Source organism: Bipolaris maydis, assembly GCF_028858645.1.
Source record: "Bipolaris maydis strain C4 unplaced genomic scaffold PSV08scaffold_19, whole genome shotgun sequence".
NCBI lineage: Eukaryota > Fungi > Ascomycota > Dothideomycetes > Pleosporales > Pleosporaceae > Bipolaris > Bipolaris maydis.
Window position 1 is genome coordinate 379,954 of NW_027093875.1, and position 27,934 is coordinate 407,887.

General features: G+C 48.3%; 8 protein-coding genes across 8 annotated transcripts; 3 read left to right on the plus strand and 5 right to left on the minus strand.

The window, feature by feature from the left end:
- Positions 1-210: 210 nt before the first annotated feature.
- Positions 211-1,988, plus strand: PSV08DRAFT_383419 (major facilitator superfamily domain-containing protein; the record flags this gene model as incomplete). Its single annotated transcript, XM_014217726.2, has 2 exons — positions 211-1,625; positions 1,674-1,988. The coding sequence occupies 2 exons, from the start codon at positions 211-213 to the stop codon at positions 1,918-1,920; spliced, it is 1,662 nt and encodes a 553-aa protein (XP_014073201.2). The 3' UTR covers positions 1,921-1,988.
- Positions 1,989-2,304: 316 nt separating this feature from the next.
- PSV08DRAFT_233310 (uncharacterized protein) lies at positions 2,305-3,441 on the minus strand (the record flags this gene model as incomplete). Its single annotated transcript, XM_014217725.1, has 4 exons — positions 2,305-2,429; positions 2,478-2,998; positions 3,051-3,134; positions 3,302-3,441. 4 exons carry the CDS (start codon positions 3,439-3,441, stop codon positions 2,305-2,307), a joined length of 870 nt encoding a protein of 289 aa, XP_014073200.1.
- A 1,815-nt stretch (positions 3,442-5,256) lies between these two features.
- On the minus strand, positions 5,257-7,238 carry PSV08DRAFT_22436 (amino acid/polyamine transporter I). Its single transcript, XM_014217724.2, has 2 exons — positions 6,186-7,238; positions 5,257-6,130 (listed from the first exon to the last, which is right to left on the minus strand). Exons 1-2 carry the CDS (start codon positions 7,009-7,011, stop codon positions 5,328-5,330), a joined length of 1,629 nt encoding a protein of 542 aa, XP_014073199.2. The 5' UTR covers positions 7,012-7,238; the 3' UTR covers positions 5,257-5,327.
- Positions 7,239-9,833: 2,595 nt separating this feature from the next.
- On the minus strand, positions 9,834-11,735 carry PSV08DRAFT_383427 (uncharacterized protein; the record flags this gene model as incomplete). Its single annotated transcript, XM_014217707.1, has 1 exon — positions 9,834-11,735. The coding sequence occupies one exon, from the start codon at positions 11,733-11,735 to the stop codon at positions 9,834-9,836; it is 1,902 nt and encodes a 633-aa protein (XP_014073182.1).
- Positions 11,736-13,438: 1,703 nt separating this feature from the next.
- PSV08DRAFT_413261 (uncharacterized protein) lies at positions 13,439-14,427 on the plus strand (the record flags this gene model as incomplete). The annotated part of the gene is made up of 2 exons (XM_014217719.1): positions 13,439-13,853; positions 13,931-14,427. 2 exons carry the CDS (start codon positions 13,439-13,441, stop codon positions 14,425-14,427), a joined length of 912 nt encoding a protein of 303 aa, XP_014073194.1.
- Positions 14,428-15,036: 609 nt separating this feature from the next.
- On the minus strand, positions 15,037-16,722 carry PSV08DRAFT_191703 (FMN-dependent dehydrogenase-domain-containing protein; the record flags this gene model as incomplete). Its single annotated transcript, XM_014217703.1, has 4 exons — positions 15,037-15,197; positions 15,253-15,461; positions 15,513-16,533; positions 16,593-16,722. 4 exons carry the CDS (start codon positions 16,720-16,722, stop codon positions 15,037-15,039), a joined length of 1,521 nt encoding a protein of 506 aa, XP_014073178.1.
- Positions 16,723-17,677: 955 nt separating this feature from the next.
- On the minus strand, positions 17,678-18,832 carry PSV08DRAFT_406160 (glycoside hydrolase; the record flags this gene model as incomplete). Its single annotated transcript, XM_014217706.1, has 1 exon — positions 17,678-18,832. One exon carries the CDS (start codon positions 18,830-18,832, stop codon positions 17,678-17,680), a length of 1,155 nt encoding a protein of 384 aa, XP_014073181.1.
- Positions 18,833-19,329: 497 nt separating this feature from the next.
- PSV08DRAFT_191638 (general substrate transporter) lies at positions 19,330-21,041 on the plus strand (the record flags this gene model as incomplete). The annotated part of the gene is made up of 3 exons (XM_014217723.1): positions 19,330-19,567; positions 19,621-20,009; positions 20,058-21,041. 3 exons carry the CDS (start codon positions 19,330-19,332, stop codon positions 21,039-21,041), a joined length of 1,611 nt encoding a protein of 536 aa, XP_014073198.1.
- Between the last annotated feature and the right edge of the window lie 6,893 nt (positions 21,042-27,934).

Genomic DNA, 27,934 nt, shown 5'->3' on the forward strand with positions numbered 1-27,934 from the left:
TGCATTGTGGCGATAACGCGTCCTCCTGCCGTTTCTGGTTGGCCCGCGGTTTCCATAACGTCATTTCCGAGATAAGTAAAAGCGATAACGAAAAAAGTCTCGCTCCCTTGCTGCTTGAAAGCGCCTCGATACAATTTCTCGGTACGACATGCTGCCCTGCTAACAACAGCGACGCTGGAAGCGTCGTACGGACATTATTTTGAATCTGCCATGTCTGCCAACAGGATGCGGCGCTGCAGCAACGCGCATAGCGAAGAAGAAGTTATTCCCGGCACGCGACGACTCTACGCGAGCGGCCAAACCCTCCCAGAAAACTCGTCGCTAGAGAATTCGCGCAGCATCCTCCTCGTACCTCAGCCCACCAACTCGCCTAATGACCCGCTGCGCTGGTCCTTGTGGCGCAAAGTCTGGCACTCGTTCCTAGTCTTGTACATGGTTGGCTTCACCGCGGCGACCTCGAATAACGCGGGATCTGGCTCCGATGGTGTGAACGAGGAGTATGGCATCAGCTATGATGTCTTCAATACTGGCGCTGGTGTGCTTTTCATTGGCATCGGCTACTGGGCTCTCTTGAGCTCTCCTCTTGTGCATTTGTACGGGCGGAGATTGGGCTATCTTGCTTCGCTCGTGCTCAACATCGGCGGCCTTATCTGGTATGCGCGCATCGACAGTGTCTCTGGTGTGGTGTGGAGTCAATTATTCGTTGGAGCTGCGGAGTCGGTCGCCGAAGCTACCGCGCAACTGTCGCTTCTCGATATCTGGTTTGAGCATCAGACTGGTAGTGTGCTTGGAATGTACACATTTGCGACGGCTATCGGTACCTATCTTGGGCCTCTAATCGGTGCATACGTAGCTAACGGACTCGGCTGGCGTTGGATCGGCTACATTGGTGCCATCATTTGCGGCGGCAGCTTTGTCGTCTTTTACTTTGGCTTAGAAGAGACGGAGTTTTCGCGCGATCGGCACCTCGCCGGTAATAACGACCCTGTCCTCCTCGATGCCGAACAGCCTGTTAAAAGCTCTCCAGAAGATGCCAGCGGGGAGAAGACAGCAAGCGAGTCCTCCCCAGTTACGGCACTTTCTGGGGACCGGAAAAAGACGTATTGGGAGCGCATCCGCATCATCACCCCGGCACCCAACCTGCGTGGAACAGGTTTCAAGCAATATCTCAATCGTCTGTGGCACACCCTCCGGGTCTTTACCTTCCCTGCTGTGTGGTATGCCGGACTGCAATGGGGCTTCCAGCAATCCTGCCTGACCTTTTATCTCACCCTAGAAGAGGACACATGGCCTGGCGAACCATGGAACTACGGGTCTGTTGCGGTGGGCAATATGAACATCCCCACGCTGATTGGAAGTCTTATTGGTTGCGCTTATGGAGGATACGGGAGCGATGCATTCATGCAGTGGATGATCAAGCGTAACAAAGGTGTTATGGAGGCTGAATACCGGCTGTATCTGATGGCACTTTGCACCTTGATTTTCCCTACCGGTCTTTGGCTGTTTGGCATCGGCACGGCCCGAGGTTGGGATTGGCCAGTGCCATACATTGGGCTGGGCTTCATCGGGTTTGGCTATGGCTGCGCTGGTGACTTGAGTTTGTCGTACCTCGCAGACTCTTTTCCGTAGGTTCACGGTTACTATGATATCGAGGTTGCTGCTAACACTCCCAGTGATATGGTTCTTGAAGGCATGGTTGGTGTCGCAGTCATCAATAACACGCTTGCGATGGTATTTACCTTTGTCGCCAGCTTCTGGATCGACTCCGGTCTAGAAAACTGCTTCATCGTGCTTGGGGTACTAGGTTTACTGATTATGGGGCTGAGCCTACCCATGGCCGTGTTCGGTAAGCGCACGCGGAGGTGGTCGAGGAATCGGTACGCAACATTCGTCCAGATACGTGATGGATTCTCAAGGTAGCATCTGATGTGGATCGTATATTGAGCGCTAGCACGTGAGCTAAACAAAGAGTCGTACATTTAGCAGGGTATATATATGTAGTAATAATACATGTGAACACTCACTACCATGTTTGGAAGGCGAGTATCTAGTAAACTCCGAAACGCATGATATACACGAGTGGCTATCCTCCCATAGACTATTTCCCAAGACGCCAAGCCAAGAATGCATTCTTTTACTATGAGACCATACTCACTGGACCAAAGCAGTTCTTGCGAAAAAAAGGTAGAATCAAAATTTTGTTCTTTTAAAGACCTGAAATGAGAATTCTCCGAGTGTGGAAATGCTAGGAGGCAGCACGCAAACTGTGAAGTTATGAAGAGGACAGGATCCGCTTGACGAAGTTCATGCCGGGAGACGATCAATTCTCTGTGTCGAAATTGTCAGCCCAGAAGAGCAGCTGATGTCCTTTTCTGCCTCGGCGGATGCTCTATCGGTGAGCCAATGGATGATGACGTAGCCCCAGAATACTGTGAACCGGTTAGATATGGCTTCGAAGGGGATCATAGCTAGCTTACCATCTACAAGGCAGATGGTACTGCAAACCAAGGCGACTCCCTTCCCTTCCACAAAGAAGTATTGTACGATGAAAAGTACAAGGGTGACAATCGTAATGGCAAACGCTCCTATAATGCTCTTCTGCAGCAATGATCGAATGCTCCTCTGGACCGCCGTATCGTTGCTTCCCTCTAGCTCGACCATTCCTGCTCGCGTTTTGCTGCCGCCAAAGATAATCGGAAGGCTCCAGTTCCCGTTCTGCTTGAGGACTGGCTGGAGGAGGTAGAAGAAAACCACAGTGAGGACAATGTCCATGACGATGTCGATGATCAGGAAGGGAACCGTGACCTTCCTTTGAATTCCCGTGTGGCACCGCCCCGACTTGGGATCCATGGCGGTGTAAGGATGAAGCCAGGCGTTGATGACGATGCCGGCTGAGGCGGTCATCATGAACAGCATGCTTCCGATGTATACCCAATCATGACTGCGAGTGAAAAATGGTGCACGAACGACATGAATGCGCTCAACAAGAAAGATATAGCTGGTAACGTCATTAGTGATTGTTCCTATCAAGGTTGATGGTATGAGCTAACATTACGCTTTTTGTCAACGCATAGAGGACGAGACAAACCCAGGTAGTTGCAAGGCAAAGATTGTAGGTATACAATCCTTGGCCGCTGTGCAATACCAATAGAGTGGTGACGAACATCATGAGTAGGACATACAAGAGGAGCACAAGCGTGAAAGTCATGTTCCGTTTCATGCCGGCATTTCGCCTTAACCGATTGAAGCGGGAGCCTACAACTGCATTAGTAGAGTAGCTGCGACAGCGAATCTCAAATACCAACCAAGTAGAAGCGAAGACATCGTCACGATACCCAGGGATAGTAGGATAAACAGCGTACGATCCAGCGGCCTCTCCCCTGTATATGTCCGAGACCCAGCACCCCCACTCGCCCTCGGTTCCTTCGCCGCATCGAACATTTGGGCCCCAGTGAGAGAAACGGCGACTCTCATATTGAAGGTGACTAGCACATTTGAGAGTGAAGTTGTCTAAAAGGTCTAAATGCAATTGCTCATATGCAAAGTTCGCCCAGCCACCAAGGAAGAATGAAAGTCCTAGCTGCAGTTTTGCCAAAAGATAGCATAGCGCATGTGCATTAGCAAACAAGGCACAAATTTTAAGGCTGCACCATGGTAATTTAGAAAATGGCAAACTGTGTAAGTAGGGGAAACGGGGTCATGTCGGATCACCCCTCTCCCTGTTTGCAGATCACCCCTTTTGCGTGGCGATACATTAGCCCAGCATTAGCAGCCCGATCTCCTTTCCAATTACTCGTTATTGGCGCGTTGAGGGATCTTCCAACTACGCCCGACGCCAGCGGATGTGTTTAGATCCAGTAATATAGCGGGGAGGGTGCGGAGTAAGTGGCGGTGGCGCACGGCATGTTCTTAGTGGATGCTTGAGCAGGCAGCATCGGAACGGAGGTGAACAGAGGCGAGCTCGAAGCGGGAAAGTAGGGTGAGTGTGGCTTGCGACATGACATTAGAGTTTGAAGAACATATGTTATTATATGTAGGAAGAAAAATGTGGAGTGGTTCGCGTTCATTGATCTGCCTGCCTGCCTTGTCGAAGTATACACGGTAACGTGTTTCACTTGAAGCCACGCTCCACACTCAACCAGAATTAGCGCTACGGAGGCACTTCCGCGAATGCCATTCGCTAGTGCGTGTCCCACACCTGCCTAGCAAGTATGTTGAGTAGAGGTGATTCTGTCTGCATAGTTTTTGTTTTTTCTCCTCTAACTCAAGTTGATTCGATATTTACTCTATCTCTTACAAGAAATCATTCTTCTCGTCATAGTCGAAGAGGCCTGTTGAACGAGTATATGTTGAGTTATTGCCAAGAATTATAACAATAGTAACAAGTAAGGCTGTTTTACTCCACTGGTTCACACAATCTTAGTCGGTCAATTGAGCGTATGGACGCAAAGTTGTGTTACTGTTATTTTCCTGTGATGTGTCACATAACTAGTTGAAAGGTAAAAGGCATAGCCCTTTACACAGGGCGTTTAGCCGGCTACGCTTTGCACTTCTTGCTTTACATCCTATAGTCAGTCTTTCGTCCTAATTTCAGTAATATCGGAGATACCGCAGTATTGGCGAGGTATCGGTCACATGATTGTTGCCTCGAGTGGATCGTCACCTTCTGATGTGACCGTTGGTTGGCTTCCCAATGATGAAACTCGTTACAAGGCTTCGCTAATCACGTTCGTTTTTTTAGGCCAATTGAAATGAAATACACAGTGTCTGCTGACGCACTTTTCGCTACCAATAATGATCAGGTGGCGAAAAGGCACTTTGCCAACTGAAAGCGTCCTTGGCGTTAATTGAATCATTTTTGGGAGTGCGATCCTGGTGGCAATCTTTGGAAATGTGGAAACACATAGAGGCTGTAGTTAGCCTAATCCTTGTCATTTTGGAGGATCTATGGGTTCAAATAACGCTAACTGATTGGGCAAAGGGTGCTTCCCGACACGTTGTAACGCTTGGAAAACTAGCAGCGGATATTATCCGTCTCGGGATACTTGCTATTACCCCTCTTACTACCATTGCCACTAATGCCACTAATGCCACTAGGTGTACTGCTACGGCTGATCATCGATGTTTTTTGAGTTGGCCATTAAGTACGGTAAGAGCCGTTACAATGACTCGGTCGTTTGTTTGTAGCCTCTTCAATTTGGCGTTGAATCAGAAAGTAACTCAATCTCATTCTGCAATGAGGGTGAGTCTAGAATTACGCTATAGCATTTTATGTAACATTTTTCTGTGATCGCAAGAAAAGTACCTTCAAACTCAAGGTTCTTGTACTATGTTTCATGATGCGCGCGATCTACTGCTATTAATCTCCCTGCGAGCTCAAGCCTTAGTTCTGCTCCATGCGTTTGGAGATATTCGCCCTTTCCTGTAACGAGCCAAAAGACCACTGATATGACGAGCATCACACCAAAAACCGCAATAGCCCAGTTCATGTCAGATATACTAGGGTCTGGCACCCCTGGAAAGAAGAAGAATACCGTGGTTACCGCACAGTAGATCACGCTGATCCAGTTGAGGAGCGCCCCGAGTCTACCAAGGTTGAATGTTCCTCCGTTGGGAAGCTTGTCTCGCCCAACGAACAAGAGACAAGCGATCGGTATGCCGTAAGATATGGTTAATGCAATCGTGCTTACACTCAAAATTGCCGTCAGAACTGTCGAGGCAAAAAAGTAAAGTACGCCAACAACGCCAATGATAACGCCCTGCAGCCACTGTGCTCGTACAGGACCCATCCAGGTTGAGTCGATCTGGGAAAAGTAGGTGCTGAATGGAAGCCCACCGTCTCGAGCGAACCCCCAGGTCAAGCGACCGCCAGTAGTTGCGAGGCTTACACCTTGACCCAGTCCGCTGACGATGAACAACACCATTAGAGTGGCTCCGCCCTTTAATCCGACCGTCTGATGGACAAGTTCGATAAACGGCAATCCAGTTGGCCCATCGATAACAAGATCTAGGTCCTGGACGCAGAACAGACAAACCACCATGAAGACGAAACCGCTAATTGCGCCGCATACAATGGCTAGCCAGATGACTTTCGGTCCGTTTGATCTCGGAGCTGGGATCTCTTCAATCACTGTTAAATATCAGTTAGCCCACCATATCAACCCGACAGCAGCTGAAATCCTTACTGTGAATCGTCGAATCGAAGGCCGTCAATCCATAAGCGGCCTGCAATAGTCCCAAAAACCATACAACCCCGTCCCCCCATCCCGTCTTGTTCTCCCAACCTCCAAATACAAACTTCGGAGACTGGTACTCCATCCCGTCTTTAATACCGACCGAAATCAGTAGCGCCAACATAATCGCGAAGAAAAGTACTACAAACCAGAAGCCAACAACGTCATTGAAAATTGCCAAAAACCTATTGCTCCGGCATGCTGCAACATTCACCACGGTAAAAAGCATCGTGACACCCAGGTAAACCATGAAATTTACCCACGCTTTCGCCGCACCATCCCACTCTGGATCAAACATGACTTTCATCCCCAGCAAAAACTCAGTCATGAACGCTACTTGACTCGCAGTCAATGTCCACCACCCAAAGGTATTTATCCACGCCGTCATGTACGACAAGAACCTTCCAGCAGGATGTTTCTCGAGTAAGCGATGGGCCCAATACGCTTGCCCTAGAGCCGTGGGCATGGAAGAGCACAGTTCCCCGAGAGAAAGGCCTACGCAGATGTTGCAGGAGAAAACTAGGACGAGGCCCCAGAGAATTGCCACGGGACCGCCGTTAGTCAAGCCTGAGCTAAGGCCTTGGGCAAAGGTTGAGTAGGTTCCGAGGATACAGAAGGACATGGCGAGCATGGAGATGAAGTCGAACTTGAGTGTGAGGGATGCTTGGTGGTAGGATGACGAGGTGCCGAGTTCAACAGCATTGTTGCTCGAGGTTGTGGAAGCCCGGCGGGCAGGCTCCTTGCTGGGTTTCGTCAAATCCATAGCTGCTGTACCCATAGCTGTTGTCTTCTTTCGTTTGCGGCTTGGGTGTTGACGACGTCCTTGGGACCAAGTTTTCCTATAAAGGCCCCGCTTGACGGGACGTGAGGCCTTTCGCGTGGAGAGTAAGTAGGTCCGGTCTGCCGGGAGCTTTTATTGAGCAGGAAGCGTGTGCTGTAAGGGATGCTGTCGCAGTGAAAAGGTTGAAGAGAAGAGAGCCACCTCTCTATCGCGCAGTTCTCCTGTCACCCATACGGGGCCTTGCGAGCAAATAACGAAGATAGATATACACACTAGCTCTCCACCCTGCCCTTAACCCTGATAGGGACTTATCTCTGCGGAGAGGGTAAGATTGGCGCTATCAGGACGGGATGAGATATCATGGAACTAGGGTAAAAATCTGCGTCATGTACCCCAGTTCTTGGGGGACTGGGATAGCCGAATCAGAATCAAAACTGCCCCTCCCACAACAATGCAACTACGGAATGAAGCTATCAGCACCTACTCTCTACCTATCTACAATTCTTATACAGATAGTATTCTCCTTCTCAAAAATCGTTTATATTTTACACAGTTTCTAAACGCCCCACATATGATCAAGGCTGTCATTTTGGTTATTGATAGGCGTGGTTGTTATCCGGTTGTTTCGGTCCAGATAGCCCGGCACTAGACTAAGAAAAGAAAGTCCATGCGCAATCAGCTTCAGCCTGCTATACGATCCAGACAGAGGCGGCACGGCCCAAAACGAATTCGAGGGCAAATTGCCCGTTTTATTGCCAAATCTAGGTATGCCTCATGTTCACTTGAGCCATGCGTAATTGGTTTAACTCGTTCCGATGGTCCACTAGTTCAGACCCGTCTCTCCCCAGATTGCTGGTCCCATTGAGCTTGAGCTTGGCTACCTCAGAAATGACTTCCCCGCCTCCTTGGCTGCGACTCTTTGCACCTGCTTGTGTTCGTAGGATGGTGTTGAAGAAACATAGTGCAGGTATCATGCCACGCGAACTCTGCATAGTGACTTGCTGCAAATGTACGCTTCAGCCAATGACAAGGGACCCAAGCGGCGGCAAATCATCATTATCGAAAGATTGCTGACATTGTATATGGAGTAATAGCTAGCCACTCCCCAAATAGTGCTTTAAAGCTTGGATTCCTTCCTGCTACAATAGTCATCCATACTTGTTGCTATCTAGTCCGCTTATCAATTGTTAAGATCTTTGGAGCTCAAGTCTCACTTATGGCTTGTGGGAGGCACCAACAAAACCAAGTTCCTCCAAGGAAAATTGTCCTTCGGTAGTACAATGCTCAGCCAGTCAGCAAGCACAAGCGGGATTTCCCTTACATAAAGGAAACGTGTGATACCGTTTTATAGCCACCCAGTAACGTCAAGGTGTAGGACTAAGTCATTGTGGTCCTAACCAGTCCATGGTAGTCTTGTGACAGGGCCAGTGAGTCCCACCGTTCGACTGTCACACCCGATTTCCTGTTGGGAATAACTCTTGCTCCTCAAATTTGGCGACGCACACGATTGTGCAAGCTGCACTTGCACATTTTCTCACCATCCAGGACATTATGACAAGGCCTCCGGTGCCTACGAGCCATTGTCATGGAGTCGGGAAAGGTTTTGTGTAATAATCAAGGAACTTGCCCCACGAAATAATTAGTGGCGCATCGGAGGGGCCGTAGCACTGAAAGCAGATTGCGCTTCCAATAGAAGATAGAAGCTTGGCGCGCAGTGGATAGAAAGCCAACAGCCGGCGCTATTGCCAATGCCGGGTTTAAAATGCTTTTAATCGACCTCTCGGACCAAATTGGACTTATTCACACAGTGACGAGAAACAAGAATATATATCCAGATGCAATGGTAGACATAATCTTCCTTTCTGCCTCATGAACAGCGTAGAGAACCAAGTTAGCTGGCGAGAAATTATTGTATTGTTTGGGGACATCCACTCCTGCATAGTACTCAGGTCATGAACGAATGATTGAGAGATCTCTGAAATATCAGCAATCGCGCTTTTAGGTGAAGGTGAGAATGGATCGCCTGAAAATCGTGGGTTGTATAGCGAGATGTCGACAAAGGTTCCAAGGTTACTATCATTACTCCTAGTTGTTTCTAGAAGTCCTGAGCACAGCTCTGACAGGTACTGTATGCAGTCTCCAGGCGAATTCATCGTTAGTAAAGGCCCATAGTGTTTCATGAAAAGAAATGCCAAGTTGGTAGAGGTAGGGTTGCCACTGTTCGAAAGAAATGGATTATTGAGGGCTGTGACGTTACCACTGGTTTCGGAGGTGAAGGCTGAAGCCAAGCGTATAATAATGTTGACTGGATCTCCAATGAAGTGCTGCATGATTTTCGTCAAACTCTCATTCATATTGAATGACATATGATCCAAATCGGCTAGAAGAAAGAAATGGGTTTTTTCTCTCGCTCCTTGAGCTTGGTTATGCATCATTTACTTTGCAGATTGTCCAAACATAAAGGATTGCAGAACCAGAATACGATTAGCCAAATATAAAAGCAATGGTAAAGCAGATCTTGGTAGAATACTTCCAGAAGCGTTGATAGCGCGAGTTTGATGTTATAATCTGCTGATCTTAATGCCCCTCCCTCCATAAACGAAGCAGGCATTGTGGTGGGTACCCCTGGGCATTTGAAGTCAACCCAGCCTAGGTCGCGCTATACATGTAGTGTAACATATGTCAATCGGTAGGTGGCCTCATTAGCAAAGTTCGTATTTCCGAAAGCTATGCAATTTGCAACCGTGTTATGCAATCAAGGAACATCGATTAGACTAGAAGTAGATCTAGCATTGCAGGATTTCTCCGCAGAAGACATATTATCGTCCTTTGGTCATCTCATCCGCAATCTTTTCCGCGAGGGCGTAGATCAACGCCTGAGGATGTCCAGGAGGCAGTAACGCGAGAGAACTAGCATCTACAACCCGCAGGCCCTGAACTCCAATGACCCTCGCCAGATTATCCGTCACAGCAGTTGGATCATCGACGCGTCCCATCCGCGCAGTACACGATGCGTGCATAACTGCCATCACACTTGTTCGAATGTTGGCCAAAATCTGCTCGTCCGTCCTCACATTATCGCCAGGCCAGTATTCGGAATCACTCGCGCGGATGCTTCGAACCGCATCTGTGTTGAAGATCTCGCGTGTACGCTTGTACATTGCGATTGCGACCTCGACATCGCCCGGGTGAGTCAGCCAATTTGGATTGACTAACGGGTTTTGCGCAGGAGAAGCACTGGCAAGTGAAACATTGCCGCGAGATAGCGGAGCGGCTAACGCGGCGATGATAGAGGCGTACATTTTCCCATCTTTTGGCTGATCGAGCCACGGGATGTTGAATTCCCCAATGTGAGCCGCGGCCGGGAAATACTCAATGTGAGGCCAATCTTGTGGGAAACGAAGCAGCTGGTCCCATGTTGACTGGCTCAGATTGGCGCTACTGGGCATCCGCTCCCACGCCAGAAACTCAGCCACGTTCGTCGTCAACGGCCCGGTTTGCGTCAATCCATATTCAGCCACAGCCTGTGCAAGTGCGACAGGGTCCCCGAGCACCCTGTTGAGGGTGTCGAATGTCATTTCGTACGTAGGTCCAAAAAGAGCATGATCAGTCATGTTTTGCCCTACACCAGGACGGTCGGCCAGTACAGTGATTCCATGTTCGGCAAGATGTTTCGCAGGGCCGATGCCAGATAACATAAGTAGCTGCGGCGTGTGTATAGCACCAGCTGAAAGTATCACCTCCTTGTTGGCAGAAATGGTGTATTTCAGCAACCCTAGTCCGGCGACTTCAACACCAGTCGCCTTTTTGTTGCTGTCAAAAAGTACCTTGTTGACTCGCGACCCTAGGTATACTGAGAGTTTTCTGCCTACGTTCGTGTCTTTTGCCGCGTATACGAAATCAGCCGAGCTGGACCGGGTCTGAGCACGTGGATGAATCGTTGTTTGCGCGTAATGATACCCGTTAAGGACGCCTTCGTTGAATTTATCCGTCAATTTCATGCCGAGGGCCTCAAGTCCCTTGGCTGCCCATGTCGACCATACGGGTGTCCAGTTGGGATAAGTCACCTGGATTGGCGAACTTGACGATGGCTCAAAGTCCGCCTCCACATAGGCCGTCGTTGCGTTAGCCAGACGTGTCTGTTTATTCGGTGGGGTGAAGGTGAAGCTCTTTTTGAAGTATGGGAGAAGTTGGTCGAACGAGTAGCTCTCATCCCCGACAGCCTTTGCCCACGCATCCAGAGCCCCTCGGTTTGGGCGGTGATGAATCATGAAATTCAGGCCCGAAGAGCCGCCGAGACACTTGCCCTGCGCGTAGTGCATTCTACGGCCTCCAGCGCCAGCTTGTGGGACTGTTATCAAGCCGTAGTCCACAGTTGGGATGCTGTCAGCTGGATTCGAACCTACACCGATAACATCGCCAAGGGGTGCAGGTCCAACAATAGGCTTGCCGAATTCGTACAGCCCCCCAGCCTCGACGATTGCGACAGTGAAACCAGCTTCAGCTAGGCGATATGCGATTGTGTTGCCGCCTGTGCCGCCGCCAACTACGACATAGTCAAAAGACTGCTTAGCACCGAGCGTGCCTGCGAGACTTCCTAGAAGTGTCTTCGTGACACCCTCTGGGGCGGTCCAGATGCTGTCAAAGATTGGTTCTACTATCGAATCCAGTAGTGGAAGTGCTAGGACTGAGGGAAACAGGATGAACTTAGGAAGAAGCATCTTTCACAACAAACCAGCTGGAGCCACCTGTGCTGGTTGGCTTCAAGCAGTTGTGCGGGGGGGAAAGAATAGGAAGTCCTTCGGACTGGAGGAGGTAGATCTCACCTAGACAGAGGCCAGACTCAGCCTTTTATTTCTAGCATCTCCACTCAGACGTACAATCCCTATTGAGTAAGACTCGGTAGTTTAAATCAAGTGACCCATGAATCTTCGAGGACCGTTTGATCAAATCTTCCCTAATTCTGCCTAGGTAACACGCTTACCAAGTTTTCTACTTTATAAATGCACGAATCTGAATGGGTCTCGTGCAAGAAGAATTGCAATGAATCGTGACTTGTTAGGGCCGGTTGGGTTTGAATCGGGGCTCGGACCGTGATCGCAGATCTATCCGAACACTATGCCTATTTCAGGAGCTCTTGAGTGAATCGCAATTAAAGAAAAAAAGGGGGAGTGGCGGATACAGATTTACTTGGTTTTAGTTGCGGCTAGATAGTTATAGTTCGACGCGATTTTAGCTTCCACATAACTGACTAATTATAAGTTACACTACCAGCAACTTAAAAAGTTAATCACAACTATCCGTGAATGACTCATCATTGAACTGAAATCCTCGTCTTTCTCAAAGTCACTACGTTCCGTTGTCATTGTGCACGATTATTATAAAACGAAATAAACTGGTTCTACCATCAGAACAGCCAGTCTAAATTGCAGTTTGCATCGCGACACGAGAACATCTTTAGGAAAGTACCAACCCTTTACTTGAAAATTAGGAATATTCTAATAAAGGCAAGACATCAGGATGGAGTTCTTATACAGCTACCAAACTTAGAAAAGCGATATCAGAAGCTGCTACCTACCAATACTAGTTATTCATGATACTATACTTATCCGTTAGAGAATACCTATTTCTATATTTGTTCACCATTTTTATTTCATGAATACACATAATTTTCCCTACAATTAGATATATACATATCGATTCACACCTACGTACTAGAGGTATAGCTCCCTAACAGGCAAGTACGTAGCGATTTAGCTGTATTTTTAGATGAGTTGTAGTACCAGAAGAAGCCGCTATTTTCCAATTTTCATCGGTTGGACGAGAGCCGAGGTATCACAAGAAAGAAAAAAGATACGTACGTAAGTACGTATGGCTTCGATCCTCGGACAAAAGGCCTCCAATGGGGCTTCGGTGGATTCACGTACCCCGCATTTTGAAATAGCGATCGTCAGAAGAATACCACTTTTGAGAAAAAAAATCGATCCGGGTTCACTATACAGCTTTTATCGGAAGTGACTTCCGGTGAGTCAAAACAACTGTATCTGACCATGGCCTGAACTTTCATTGGTTTTCGGGGCAAGTGCAGTAAGTATGGAAACGCTTTTGCTTACCGAATGTAGCCTGGTTGCACTTGGCACCATCTCAATGTATGGTATTCATTCGTCAAAACTATTTGTTAGTTTACGCAACGTGAACCTAGAATATGACGAGGCTGCAGGGAATGAATCAGGCGTTCTGTTAGGGTGGATACTTCAAGAGCAGATATCAATAGCGCTAAGTATCCTGGGCACTTTCAGAGATTAGTATGTAAACGGCTCGAGAACATTCACCAAATCTATGATCCAACACTACAACACCCCGTAGTTGGTTCTACTGTTCGGTTGTCAGCAATTATTTTGCGCTTCCCATACCAGTCGCGAAAATGAGATTCGGCATTGCATGTCTGCTCTTGAAACTCGCTGTGCTGTCTACAGCCCAGTGGGACAACAACTCCACAGCTCCAATCGAGCTTGCGCCTGCACCCTGGACTTTGAAGGGTACCGTCTATTCCATCACCTATGTTCCCCTTTCAAACAAGCTACCGACTAAGGCGTTCGCACCGCTCGAACGTCAGTACGCGTCAGCCATAGAGGGTGAATTCATTGGCATACTGGGCCAGATACAAATTATCCGATACACGGATAGCCCTGTTGGTCCATATGACGAGCTTCTGATCGTTCCGGGTTTCTTCAAATACAACCATACAGACTCTAGTGGAAAAGTGGAGGAGAGGAAGAATGTCAGAGTCAGTAGGATCTATGTTAGTCAGAAGTACACGTGTTGGAACGGAAGAACAAGTACGTTTATTCAATATCACAGCCACATGACTGTGGACACATATCCTAAACAATAATTTCCACTAACACACTGACAGATTGGAACATTCCCAAGCACCTAGCCAGATTTGACTGGGTCGAAGAAAAGGATGGCAAAACATCAGTCAAAGTTTATCCGTACGATACCACTGGCGACCCCTTGGAATCTAAACCAGCAGAGAAACCCTGGTTCCAGGCCACTTTCAGGCCGAGCGTCTTGCCTGGCATACCATTCAGCACCGATCTATATACTCTTCTGGGTGTTGATACATTACTAGCCCAGCCACCCTTGCCCTTTGGCAACAGTACTTACGACGAGCTTCCGGGGACAAAACAATGGGCAGCCACCATGCCAAATCAAGTAACTAAAAGCGCCACATTGGGAACCATTGACTTGGATCAGGGAGATGGTGACGTGGAAGAAGGCCAGGACACAAATGCGGTGGGCGATGAGTACTTTCCGAATTTCTGGCCAGATGTTCCACGTGTGAACATCGCCACCAAGTTAGCGAACGCTACTATTACCTTCAGTGTGCCTGAGCTTTGGACCAACTAAGTGCGAAATGGCATAATTTTTTCTCCATTCATTGTTGATAGTTAAATCATAGCAATAATGTATTCCATCTTATCACGCTGCCATGGGGACCTTTTAATCTACGGTTTTCCCAAGTAGAAGCACAGATTACACGAATGCTTTTTACATGTGAGTGAGAAATGGGAACTTGTAAAACTAAGTAGAACGTTCCAAAGATAGAGGTATAGTGCGTGGGGGCAGTTGGTGGTTTCTCGAATGTCTACAGAAATGCAACGACGTACTTTCTTTCCGTCAGTCCCAAAAGACGACAGAGAATAGAGGCAAAATGTTGTTCCCAAGCCACTGCTTGTGTTTATTTATACAAATCGCAAGCTGTACTTTGTATCAAAAGAGCTGCATTTTTACCAAGTGTACAATAAACAAAATGAAAGCGGAGAATTGTCAATTCATCCATGATTTTATGGATTTTAGCTTTACAAAAGTACCTTAGGAATGATTTTGAAATACTTTGGCTAAGGGAATTTGAACCACCCTCCATGCATTCACAAATACGCACACATAACCTCCAGCATTTGCAAATCTTTTTGCCAAGATTTGCACCTATGATTGGGGGTGATCTGGACAAAGAGACTACAGCACGGCTTTAGGTTTCCATCGGATGTATGGATGCTGATCCGACTGTGATTCAACCAAGTGATCGATGTCCCGTGTATTGACTAGGCCAGGATGTGCTTGGTTAATATCCGTAAGACCACATAAGCGCATGGATGTCTCGAGTTCATCTTTAAGAACTGTGTCACGTTTTGAGAATGAGTTCTTGGGACATGACAGGATGTATAAACTTACTTTGTGTCAGATGTTCAACACCTTCTGTACCATATGTCAATGAGTACAGATATGGGCGACCCACTCCGACAGCGGTTGCACCCAGAGCAATTGCTTTGAGGATATCTGAGCCGCGTTCAAATCCGCCATCGATATAGATATGAAGTTTGTCAAACACATTTGGACAGATGCGATGGAGTTCTAACAATACTAGAATACTTGGTTGAGCTCTAATAATGTGTTAGTTGAAAGTTAGTGAAATTGGTAGGCCGGCGACTTACCCGTCCAGCGATCGACCGCCATGATTGCTAAGGAAGACACCGTCTACTCCAAATTGCACGGCCACGATCGTATCTGCAGCGCTCTGCACGCCCTTAAGGACCACGGGCAAGCCGGAAACTCTCTTGATCCACGCGATATCTTCCCAAACTAGACTCTTCTCTACATAGGCCGCCATCAACCGGCCCATACCACCGCCCTTCTTGTCATTACTTGCAACCGCACCGGAAATAGCGCTTGCGACACTTTCTGCGGCGATGCGCTCATCTGCTTCGCGCTTGCCTGGGACTGGAGCATCAACGGTAACAAATATGCCCTTAATGCCAAGAGAAGCCGCTTTACGCAACAACTCCTCAGTTTTCACTCGCTCAGAGTTGACGTATAGCTGTAGCCAGAATGTTTGCCCTTCTTTGCCTGCCTTGACAATGGAAGCAAGAGGATAACTCGCGTTGCTGCTTATGCATTGTACGATTTCCTCATTTGCGGCACCTCTGGCCAAAGCAAGCTCACCGTCCGGATGTGCCATTCTCGCCATAGCTGCAGGTGATATGAAGAATGGTGCTGACGACTCGCACCCCAAGACATTACGCTTGATGGAAGCAGTCTTGACGTCGCGGAGGATGCGCGGTCGGAACATGATTCGTCTTACCAGCGATTTGTTCATACCATGCGTGATGAGGTCCGTTGCAGCGCTCGAGTAAAATGCCCACGCTTTGGGCGTCAATTCATGGCGGGCGACTTCCTGGAAATCGGCGGCGGAAATGACAGAGTGGAGATGTGGTTTCTCGTAAATGAAGGGTATCTGCGCAAGTGCATCGACAGATGCAGGTCGAGTAGGCATTGTGGGCTTAGGCCTGGACTTAGCATCTGTCGTTTCTTCTAATGTGCCTCCACGGGAGTTATCGCTTGACGGGAGGATATTGCCAATGAATTTCTCTTGCGCGAGTGTTTCCTCGAGCATCCCTGGGGCATGGATTTCGTTGTAGATTTCAGTCGCATCTTGGCCTGCATACCTGAGGATAGCTGCGAATTGTTAACATAATCATACACAAAATGTACGGACATTGAAGCCAACAGCTTACTATCTGCTCCTCCAGGATGCGAAGTTAGGAAATCGGTTACATTCCAGACTTGATTCTTGATGACAACCCAACAGCTTTCGCGGCTATTGTGCGCTCTCACGTCCTCAAATGACAGACAGGAATTCCCCATACTTTTTTGAGTATTCCCTAAGATCAAAGAAATCTGTCAAAAAACCTTAGGACAGAAACGTCAAGGACGAAGAGGCTTGGATAGTTGGAACTTTGCACAGTATGTCCCCATCGGAAACGGGACCCTCGCTCTTTCACCTTATCTGCGCCACTTTGTCCCTCTTTTGGCCCATTATTCCAATAAACCCCACATTCGGGGAGAAGATGGATTCTCGACGCTGGTCCGAAGGGTGCGTTCTTCGGTGTTCTCAGCGTCGGCCAACCTCCCCGTGGTGTAACTAGCTCCACAACGGACTTCTCCCCGAATGACGATCTCAGCGCCTAAAAAACAAGGACACCTCTTATCGCCAGCTGCACACTCTGCATACAATGCATTAAGTGCCTCTCATCGCAGCTAAACAGCCGGATGATGCTGCTCCACCAAAGCAGTGCACACAGTGCACGCAGCGCACAATGCAACACCAACCTGAACATACCGCCACAAACACAACAAACAGCATTCCAAACAAAGTAAGGAACTGATAAAAGCGTTTTACTTTAGAATTCCATCCGTCTCTCACTTCATGAAGTCGTTCAGGATAGTTCTTGATAGCATTGTCAATACTTTCTGATAAAGGCTTCACATGCGTAAAAACAACCCCCAAGCAAAGTGCAATCGCAGCTCCTGGCGAATGAGATGAATAAATGATAACGTCTATCCCCGGAGGGCCGCCTCCATTAGAAAGAACTACGAAAATCATCTGTGCCATCTCGAGATTAGAGAATAAAAAAACAATATCAGAGGCCGTAGCCTTGTATATTACTACAATGTCTTTTGACTAGGCTTCTGTTTCCCTAATTCAGTTTATCGAAAAATTGTGATGCACACTGCTTTAACATTCATGTATCTGTTAATCAGTTATCTGAGTTTTGATTACCAGTTCTGAAATTGTATCCATGTACAAAACTATAGCGTTCTAGCTGTTTAGCCAGTCAACATCGAAACGAATGAACTTGATCCGCTGTCTCCAGAATGTAAATGCAACATTCACGACATCTTTATCGCCCCTCTCCACCCAGATGCTGGGATAACTGAGTTCTCTATTCTCTTTTGTTCGCGAGTTGTTCGTCATGCAAAATCCATCGCCTTCTTGCAATGTCTTACTCTTCCACGTCCTACCTCCATCACTGCTCACACCCACAGTCATTATCTTGCGAGGTACTCCCCACACAGCATCCTTGGTCGAACCACGCTGGTTGACGCGTTTATCATCTTTGGGAGTAATGTCATCATAAAGGCCCTCGCGTTTCGCTTGGCCTTTCTCGAACTGAGAGTCGTTGTAGATCATGATGAGACGATCGTCGGATAAAACCTCGAAACAGATACCAGAGTTGGGATTCGGAAGGGATGTGGGCTTAGGTTCCGTCCAATCGATGCAGTTGGTAGATGTCGACATGTAGATGTTGTCTGCCCACCGCGAGCGATAGAAAGCAATGTACGAGCCATCACGAAGCGCTTTGATGTTCATATGTACAGCCCCTATAGAGTTGGGAACTCCCTTCTCTTGCCAAGTTTTTCCGCCATCTCTCGTATATTTGACAACGGAAATGTCATCTGAGCCGACCCAGCGAAATCCAGGGGGATTGCGGCAGTACCACGCTGGGAGCACCCAGGTACCATCTTTCAGAACAGTGACTGGCTGTCTGATGAAGAGCCCTTCATCGTTGAAAAGATTGTGCGCCAGACTCCATGTTTGGCCTTCATCCGATGACACACGGTATCGCACAACAGCTTTGTCTTGATTTCCAGCTGGCTGCGCCGTATACATTACCCACAAAGCTGCTGTTCCAGGAACGAGAAACAACACTGGATTTTGTTCACTACGCTCTGGATCATCCGAGATCTTTTGCGGCGTCGACCATACCCGTGAGCCCTTCTTCAGCCGCGAAAGATGGATGCAAATATCGGAGAGTCCTTCCTGGGAGCCTCCGAACCATGCGCATAACAGGTCGCCATTCGGTAGCTGTAACAGATTGGAGGCGTGAACTTGTACTGTAGATGCCGGAATGTAGTTTGAAGCGAAGAGAGGCTTGTCTGATTGGACGTCCAACTCGGCGTTGAAGTCTGACATTTTGGGATGTTGTAGAAATCCTTGTTACTGCTTTAAATGATGAACTGTTGAAAGCAAGCCGAGTACATGGCTCCTAAAAGAAAAGCGAACTTGATATAAGCTTGCCAAGTAAGCTTCTTCACTCTAAGAGCCAGTGAGCGTGCGCTTCCACAGACTTCGTTAGATCACGTCGGTGTTACTCTTGTGGGTTAAGCCGATCCGGAAAAGGTTCCGCATATCTTTTCCTAGTCGTTCTGGTACCAAGATCGCCCCCGGATTTCTCACCGAGAGATCCAGAGAAGGTCACACGAAGGATTGCGGGGAAATGCGAATGCGGGGAGAAACTAACTAGCATAACAGCCAAACTAGCTAGATATGGCCATGTTTTCTTGCCATCTTGCTATGTTATAAGAGCCAACCTGTAGGAGATAGAATTTTGCTTCTCACAGTTATCCATCAATCACAATTTAAAATTCACTTTCTCACCTTGAAGTTCTTGATTCGATTTTGAATGCGAAATGGGTGGGGGTACAAGCATTTGGGTCTCGCCCCAGGCTCGGAGTGACCCGCGAGAGATTTACAATGGTCGTTTGGCGTTTCTTGCAACTACTATCGCCATGGCTGGCTGTGCCTATGGTTTTGATCAAGGAAACATTGGAGGGGTCCTGACTTTACCAACATTCAAGCATGCCTTTGGACTGGACAACTTAAGCAAAGATGCGGCCGATGCGCGCAAAGGCAATATTGCGTCTTTGAGTAAATCCCCCTTCATGCAATGCCCCATGAATCCTGATGCTAACTGTTCACAGTGGCTGCTGGTGGCGCTGCAGGTGCCCTTATATCTGCTCCATGTGCCGACTTCTTGGGTCGCAAGTGGTCGATGATGCTCTACGGCTCATTGTATATGCTCGGCTGTGCCTTCCAAGAGGTTCCCCATCTTCGTCTTTTCTATGCAGGTAGATTTCTTGCTGGTGTCGCAATCGGGTCCATGTCCGCCGGCGCGCCCCAGTTTTTGGCGGAAAACTCACCCAGAGCGATTCGTGGGTCAATGACTTGTCTCTATAACCTAATGATCATCACTGCTCTTTCACTAGCATTTTGGACAAACTATGGAGTCAGCAAATGGAAAAATGTCAATGTCACAGACAACACACAGTGGATGTTAGCATTGGGCATTCAACTCATCCCAGGAGGATTTGTATGTATCTCCCTAGTCTCGACTGGTGGTATTATCACTAACATCTAGAAGATGTTGGCAATGCTCCCATTCGTGGGAGAGACTCCTCGTGCATTGATCGCGCGTGGAAAGCGTGAGCAAGGTCTTATCAATCTCGTCAAGCTTCGGAAACTCCCCGAATCCCACCCCTATGTTCAGCAAGAATACATGGAAACATGCGCACAAGTGGATCTAGAGCAAGAGGCCGCGGCTGGACGTAACTACTGGCTAGTGATCAAGGATGTTGCGCTCGTAGCATCCAACAGACGGCGCTTTTTCCTCGCCATCATGCTGTTCCTCTTCCATAAGCTCACAGGAACCGACTCACTCAACTACTTTGCCCCGGAAATCTTCACTATGATTGGCGTACAGGGAGGATCGCAAGCTTTATTCACCACTGGCATCTATGGTGTTGTCAAGCTTGTCACTGTGCTCATTTACGTCGTCTTCATCGTTGACCGCGTCGGGCGAAGATTGCCTCTTATCATCGGTGCGTGCCTTCAGGCTACTGCCATGTTGTATATTGCGCTCTACGTCCGATTTGCAAAACCAGAGGTGGGCGGTGGCACCGAAGTCGGCGGTGTTTTTGGTATCGTCTGGATCTACATATACGCTTTCGGATGGTCATTCGGTCATAGTGTGGCTTGCTATGTGGTGGCCGCAGAGATCTTCCCTTCTCGCATTCGCTCTTTCTGCATGAGCTGGTGCTTCTTCACGAACTGGATTGTTGATTTTGGGATTACCAAAGCCACACCGTCGATGATGACGCATTTGGGATGGGGGACATTCCTTTTATACGCAGTACTGACCTACATTGGCGCTATTTTCGTCTACATCTGTATGCCGGAGATGAAGGGTCGGTCTATTGAGTCTATGGACGACTTGTTCCAATATTCGATCTGGTCTATGTGGAAGAGGGCATACCCAAAAGAAGATGAAATGGTTCGTCAAGACGTTGGCGATATTACTCATGACGAGAAAGATGAACAGTTCGTACGGGTTGAGAAGGTTTAGACTTGTAGCAAAGATGAAATTTATAGATACTGGATGTGGTCAGTGCATGCAACAGTTCAGCCGATGCAACACCCCACCAAAATGGGCGCCCACCAAAAAACGAAGCTTTTGACCACCACCAAAACGGTATTATCGCAAGATTTTTTAGTAGAGTAGTGCTATAATCGTATATTTAATATATATCTATAAATATTTACTAGGCAACCGTATACTGCGGCCGCGCGTGGTGGTTTTGGTAGGAGGCTTAGCGGGTAGTGATGCATTACTACTACTACTTTTAGCCTCCACAACACGACGCCGCTTTAATATTTTTTAATTCTAAGTTAATAAAGCTTTTCGCTTAGCTATTTTCTACTTATTGTGAGATTTTTATATAGTTGTAGTAGCGCGATCTTCTGCTTTTTAGGCGCGCGCAGCAGCTAGTTATACAGCCCTTATAGCACGCTCCTACTACTATACTATTCTAGTAGCTGCGCGATACTCCTGCGTAGCTTAAGCTATCTATTTTTTATAAGCAGCTATAGTAGCTTACTTCTCCCTCTACTATTCTTTTTAAAGTTTTTTTTTATAGTATTACTATTATTCTACTACTTTATAGGCTCTAGCCTCTCTTACTAACTAAGGGCTCTATACTACTATAGTACTATAATACTCTTTATACTACTATAGGTTAAGAAGCTTTCTTTTAAATTTATAGTATTTTCTAGTAGTAATACTATTACGTAGTTTCTTATTTTTATATGTTACACGGGGTTGGGTGCTAATACTTCTCTGGCTCGGTCCGGGTTAGGGCGAGTAGGAATAGAGACTAGCTCCGTGAGAGTTGTCTGGCGATTCGTAGTGGAAAAGAGTTATGGATGTAACCGGGTTTTGACAACGCTAATCTATTCGATAGACTAACATGTAACTATCTTGTGAAGTAACAATACTAGTAAGAAAGTACAATTTGAGTTGACCACAACGAGAGTAATAATGAAATCCATCCATCCTTATATCCTCATTGCTTCCAGTCCTGCCATCACTGCCGTCACGACTTTTCCTTGGCTTGGCCTGATGTCCTGATGGCTGCCATCAAAGGATTGCTGCCGTCACATACTAGCGCCTGATGGTTGTCTTGGCGTGATGTCAATCACGTGATCTTCGCCCCGCGATGATCATTACCTTCTGACGTGGACGTCCTTAGGCTTTCAGCCATCTCGTCACTTGTCAAGGAGAGAATCCTTCTTGTTACTTGTAACATTACCTCCCCTCTTAGGGCTATCGTCCCGATACCCTGGAATATCGTTTTCCCGTGCCGCGTGTTGAGACGCCGGCTGCATATAAGGTCAGAGCCCGTCCACTCGTTGTAGCCGTCTCTGCCTCGTAGCCTTCCTAACCATGCCCAAGGTCCAATCTTCTCGCCGTGTTCGTGCCCAGGACTCAACTTCCGAGCGTCGCGCTCGTGCTGACCGTGTAAAAGAGCAGGGGAACGAAATGACTTTTCGTTGTAAGCGCTGTGAAGAGAGGAACCTTCGTTGTTTCGTGGATACCGCCACTGGGCGTTGTGCTGGCTGTATTTCTGTTGCTGCTGCGTGCAGTCTTTTCGTGTCCGAGGAGGAATGGGAGAAGGTTCAAGCCGAAAAACGCAAAAAGCGATTGGAGATCGCGCGTGCTGAGGAGCGTCAGGCTCTGGCCGCTGCTGAGGCCTCTCGTGCGGCTGCAGAAACTTCTCGTCTTCGTCGTGAGCTTCTGGAGACCGAGGCACGAGAGCAAGAGTTTGCTGATCGGGATCTTGCCATCTTGAACCTTCAGGATCGGGCGAAAGAGCAGGCCGAGGGGAACTCTGCCCCTGGTACGGGCCTTCCTGTTGTCGAACCACCGCTATCCGAACCATCGGCTGATCTGGGCTGGTTACAGGCTGACTCCTTCGATCCTTCTTTTGATTATTCCTTCCTCTTCGAGGGGCTTCCCCTCGCTTCTCCGGGTGCCTCCGGTGGTATTCACGTACCAGTGACTTGCAGTTCGTCAGGTTTCCTTCAGGTTCCCAGGTGTTATGGCTATCCGGCCATCCTTGCCACTTGACCAAGTACTTCCACTGACTACCGATTTTCCGCAGGTCCCTAATTTCTTCGACCTCGTACTCGTCGTCTTCGAGCTCTATGTCCGTTGCTAGCTCGGCATCTGGAGGTGCTGGTTCCAGGAGTTTCTTGTGAAAGACAGGGTGGATTCGCATGCGTTGTGGGAGTTTCAACTTGTAGTTTACTTTTCCTATTTCCTCTAGGATTTCGAATGGTCCTATTCGGAGGTTGTCCAATTTTTTGCATGGTCGTTTAGTTTTCAGGTTTTGTCGTGACAAGAAAACTTTGTCCCCCTTCTTAAAGGTTGGTCCCTCAATCCTTAGTTTATTCGCTGCTTTGGATGTCGTGAGGTTCTGTTGAGCTATGTTCTTGCTCAATTCTTCGTGCAGTTCTCGCATAAGCTTCGCCTTGTCGTCTGCTCCTACCGCGATACTTTCAATGTCCTTTGGATCTCGATGAGCAACCGGCTCATATCCGTAGTTCGCGTAGTGCGGCGAATGCTTTGTCGTTGCGGATTTCGTGCTGTTGTAGGCCAATTGCGCTGTCGGTAGCAACTCTACCCAGTTGTCCTGCAATTTGTTGGCGTACATCCGTAGGTATTGCTCTAATGTCTGGTTCGTTCTTTCTGTCTGGCCGTCTGTTTCCGGGTGAAAGCTCGTTGAAAGTTTCTTCTTAACACCTAACTTTGCCAAGAACGTGCTCCAGTATTTAGACGTAAACAGTTTATCACGATCGGTGATGAACTCTTCAGGTATCCCATGCTCTGACACTAGTGCTTTGGTGACTTCGTACGCGCATTCGTCTGCCGTAATGGTCTCCTCCGTGGGCACAAATTTTGCCGCCTTAGTCAATCGGTCCACGATTACCAGGATTGTGTCGCAAAATCGAGCTGAACCTGGTTCCAACGATCTCGGGAGCTTCACTATGAAGTCCATCGTTACACTTGTCCATGGTCTAGATGGTGGCTGTAAGGGTTGTAACAGGCCGTAGGGCTTATGTCTCTTGGGCTTGTTCTGGTGACATGCCAAACAGTTGCCTAGTATTTCCTGCACCTTCGTACGCATACGTGGTATGGCGAACACCTTAGACAGTCGTCTAACCATTTCTTCGATTCCTGCATGTCCATACTCGGGGGACTCATGCAGTTCCTTGATGAGATCCGGTCTCATGTGTGGGGGTATGTATGTTCGATCCTTCGAAACCATACATCGGTACTCCTGTTCGTCTTGTAACAGTCCATCGGAGCTCTCGGGCTCGAACTGCCAGCTATTGGCTTTCTCTTGCCACTGCTGCTGAAGCGTCATTACTTGGTGAACCACCGTGGTTGCTATCTTAGCTAGTTCCGGCTGATTGTACTTCAGACTGCCGTCGGGCATCTGCCTCAGCATTGCTTCGTGGGGTTCCTTATGACCTTCTTCTCGTAAGTCGCTTCGTCGACTAAGGGCATCCGCTGCTCCGTTGAGCGTTCCGGCCCTGTGGGTGATTTTGAAGTCGAACTGGGCCAGCGTCTCTGCCCATCGTACTTGTCGTCGGTTGAGTTTCTTCGTTGTCATGAAACTTGTCAAGTTCTGGTGATCGGTAAAAACCTCGATCGTGTCGGGGAGTCCTAATAGGTACACCTCCCATTGTTCAAAGGCATCGACTACTCCAAGTAGTTCCTTATCGTGAACGTCGTAGTTGAGTTCTGCTCCTGAGAACTTCCGTGAATGGTAGAACACCGGTCTCCATTTCTTATCCGTGCACTGCTGTGACAATACAGCTCCGAGTGCGTAGTCAGACGCGTCGGTCTCGACTCTGGTGGGTCGTTGAGGGTTATACATCTCGAGTACTGGCGCCTCTAGGAATATCTGCTTGATTCGTTCAAAAGCCTCCTGATGTTCCTGTTCCCATTTGAAACCTATTTCCTTCTTCGTTATCTCCGTAAGGGGTGTCGTGATCTTCGAGTAATCTTTGATGAACTTTCGATAATAGTTCGCAAATCCTAAGAAGGATTGAACATCCTTGACTGTTTTGGGTTTTGGCCATTCCTGTACAGTCTGTATCTTCTTTGGGTTCATTTTCACTCCTTCGGTTGAGATGATAAATCCGAGGAACTCCGTTTCCTGCGTGTGAAACTCACACTTTCCTGGTTGAAGGTATAGCTTGTATTCCTTAAGCTTCCGTAACACCTTCTTAACATGCTCGACATGTTCTTCGCGTGTGCCGCTGGAGTACACTAGTACATCGTCCAGATACGCGGTAACAAAGATTCCGAGGTATTCATGGAGTGCGTTGTTGATGACTGATTGAAAGGTTGCCGGCGCATTCGTCAACCCGAATGGCATAACCGTGTACTCAAAGAGTCCGTACTTCGTTTTAAACGCAGTCATCCACTCGTGACCTTCTTTGATTCTAATTCGGTAAAATCCTTCCCGAACGTCGAACTTCGTGAACCACTTAGCTCCCTGGAGTCGATCCATGAGCTCTGTAATCAGTGGTAAGGGATATCGATTCTTCCGAGTAACGCTGTTCAACCTTCTGAAGTCGACACACAGTCGCCACTTCCCGTTAGGCTTCTTTACGAACAATATAGGCGAGGCCATCGGGCCTGATCCTGGTCGGATAAATCCCTTCTTCAAGTTCTTCTGGAGGTAATCCCGCAGCTCAGCATCGTGCTCGGGCGCTATAGGGTACATTCCTCCTGGGCTCAACTTTGCTCCTTCCTCCAGGATGATCTCGTGATCCCAATCCTGGTGTTCTGCTAAGTCTGTTGCTTCGTTTTCCTCGAACAGTTCCTTGAACTCTGATGTTCGGTATTCTGCTGGAACCGCCAGCAGTGGTTCGTCATGAACGGACGCAACCTGTGGTACCGGTCCTTCCTTCGTGGTCGCGACCTGCCGTATCCAGATGACTCCTACTCTCTGAGGGTCCTTCGCATAGATTCTCGCGATCTTATGCGGCGAAATCACACCGAATCTCCCATCTGGGTTTGCGCGTTGATCCGTCGGGCGTGTTTCTCGTCGTACACCAGCAACCTTGTGCACAGGTTCTCGGCTGTGTATCGATTTCTTTTGCCAGTCGATGGCAGGGTTGTGTTCTAACAACCAGTCGTAGCCAATTATCATCTCGGTCTCACCAAGATCCATAATACTAATCTTCGTTCGGCTTTCTTGACCAGCCAGGCGTAACGATACGGCCTCGGTCTCAAGTCGAATCCAGCCGTTCCCGTATGTCGTGGGACTATCGTCGGCTAATACCACTCGCATCGGCACCTTCTTGGTCCGATAGGGTATGTTGTTCTTCTCCACCACTCGGGGTGAGATAACGGTTCGTGCGGCCCCACTGTCTATGAGCGCCGTCACCTCGTGTCCATCTATAAGTACCGTAGCCTGCAGCCGCAAATCCTGCGCTCCCAGTTCGCGTACCTCCTTGAGGGTCGTTTTAGGACTGCCTTCACCAGCGTGACCCTGTCCCTGGCGGCATCCTAGTTTTTTGTCTGCTTACCTTTCCTCTGTTTAGGAAAGTAGCCTTCGCCTTCCTTGGCGGCATAGTGTACTGTACACTGATCGTCGTAACAGAAGCTCCAATGGGTATTCTGGTGCGGTATATTATCCTTCGCAACCTTCCTCGTTGGTCCCGGCTTCTGCATTCTGTGAATCGGGCATCCGTCTGCCTCACAGATGTTTGCTGACAGGGTGCTATGGAGATAATCGTTTACTCCTCGAGCATCCTCAAACTGTTGTCGGTGGAAGGCGCATCCCTTCCTGCAATGCGTCCATAAGAGTCGTTCGTGGCTCTTTTCTTTGTTGGACCTTTCCTGACCCTGCCTAGGTACCCTAGTCGTCGTGACTCTTGGTCTTGCAGCTCTGTGCATCCTGCAGTTCTTCGCATTGCATTCCTCGGCGGATATCGTGCTATGGTAGTAGTCGTCTACCTTTCGAGCATTCCGTCGTTGTTCCCTGTGGAACTGGCAATTGGTCGTACAATTGGTCCAGCATAGCTCTTCGTGAGCTTCCTTTTCTCCTGGCTGGTGCATCTGACAATGTTGTACTCGACACTCGTTATGCCATAAGTTGATGTGGCAGCAATCGTCCTCGTTGTTCCTGGTTTCCTCTCGCTTCCTCAAGTGGTAATCGCACTGTCTTGGGCAGTCAACCCAACGTAGGCGCTCGTGTTGCTCCATTCGTTCCTTGAACGTCCGAGGCGTCTCCTCGTCATCAGATTCCTTGAATCTGGGTTGTTCCTGGGCAGCCCTGCAGGCGATCTCCTCTGCTCGGGGTCCCGTGATTGTGATTCGTCCTTCGATATCGCAATCGTTGGCTTGGTGCCTGGTATTTCCACAAATCCAGCACTGTTGGTCTCTTAGGCGGCGTAATACTTCTGCCCCTTCAACCTGCCAATCCGTTGGTAGTGGGTCGTCCCACTTGAAGTCTTGGAGTCCTATTGCCTCTTGTACTAGCTCAAAGGCCTCATCGGTGGCTTGTCTTGCTTCGTCGTACAGGTCTAGGTCACTGAGCGTTTCGTCTTGTTCCTCGATTGGGTAGGGCGTCGGCATCCTAATCATCCCAATCTTTACTGCTCCTTGTTTGACTTCATTCTTCGGGCAGTCCCTGCGGAAGTGTCCCACTTCGCCGCAGCGGAGGCATGCCTTACTATCGTAACGCTTCTGGCGTTCTTCCTTGGAAAGACCGTCGTTAAACTTTCCTCGGGCTTTATTCCTATCCTTAGACTTGTCTTGTACTTTGCCGGTCATGTACGTGTCTCCGTCGTGATCCTTGTTGCTCCGATGTCGTCGGGTGTTGGCGAAGGGTGGCCCTGGTCTGTATCCTTTCTGGGCTTCTTTCCGTTCCCATAATC

Excerpts from the sequence above, each read along its gene's own strand:
- PSV08DRAFT_22436 (XM_014217724.2), bottom strand. The coding sequence starts at position 7,011 with ATGGGTACAGCAGCTATGGATTTGACGAAACCCAGCAAGGAGCCTGCC. Across the intron at positions 6,131-6,185 it reads CTTCGATTCGACGATTCACA|TGATTGAAGAGATCCCAGCT; the intron begins GTAAGGATTTCA and ends GATATTTAACAG.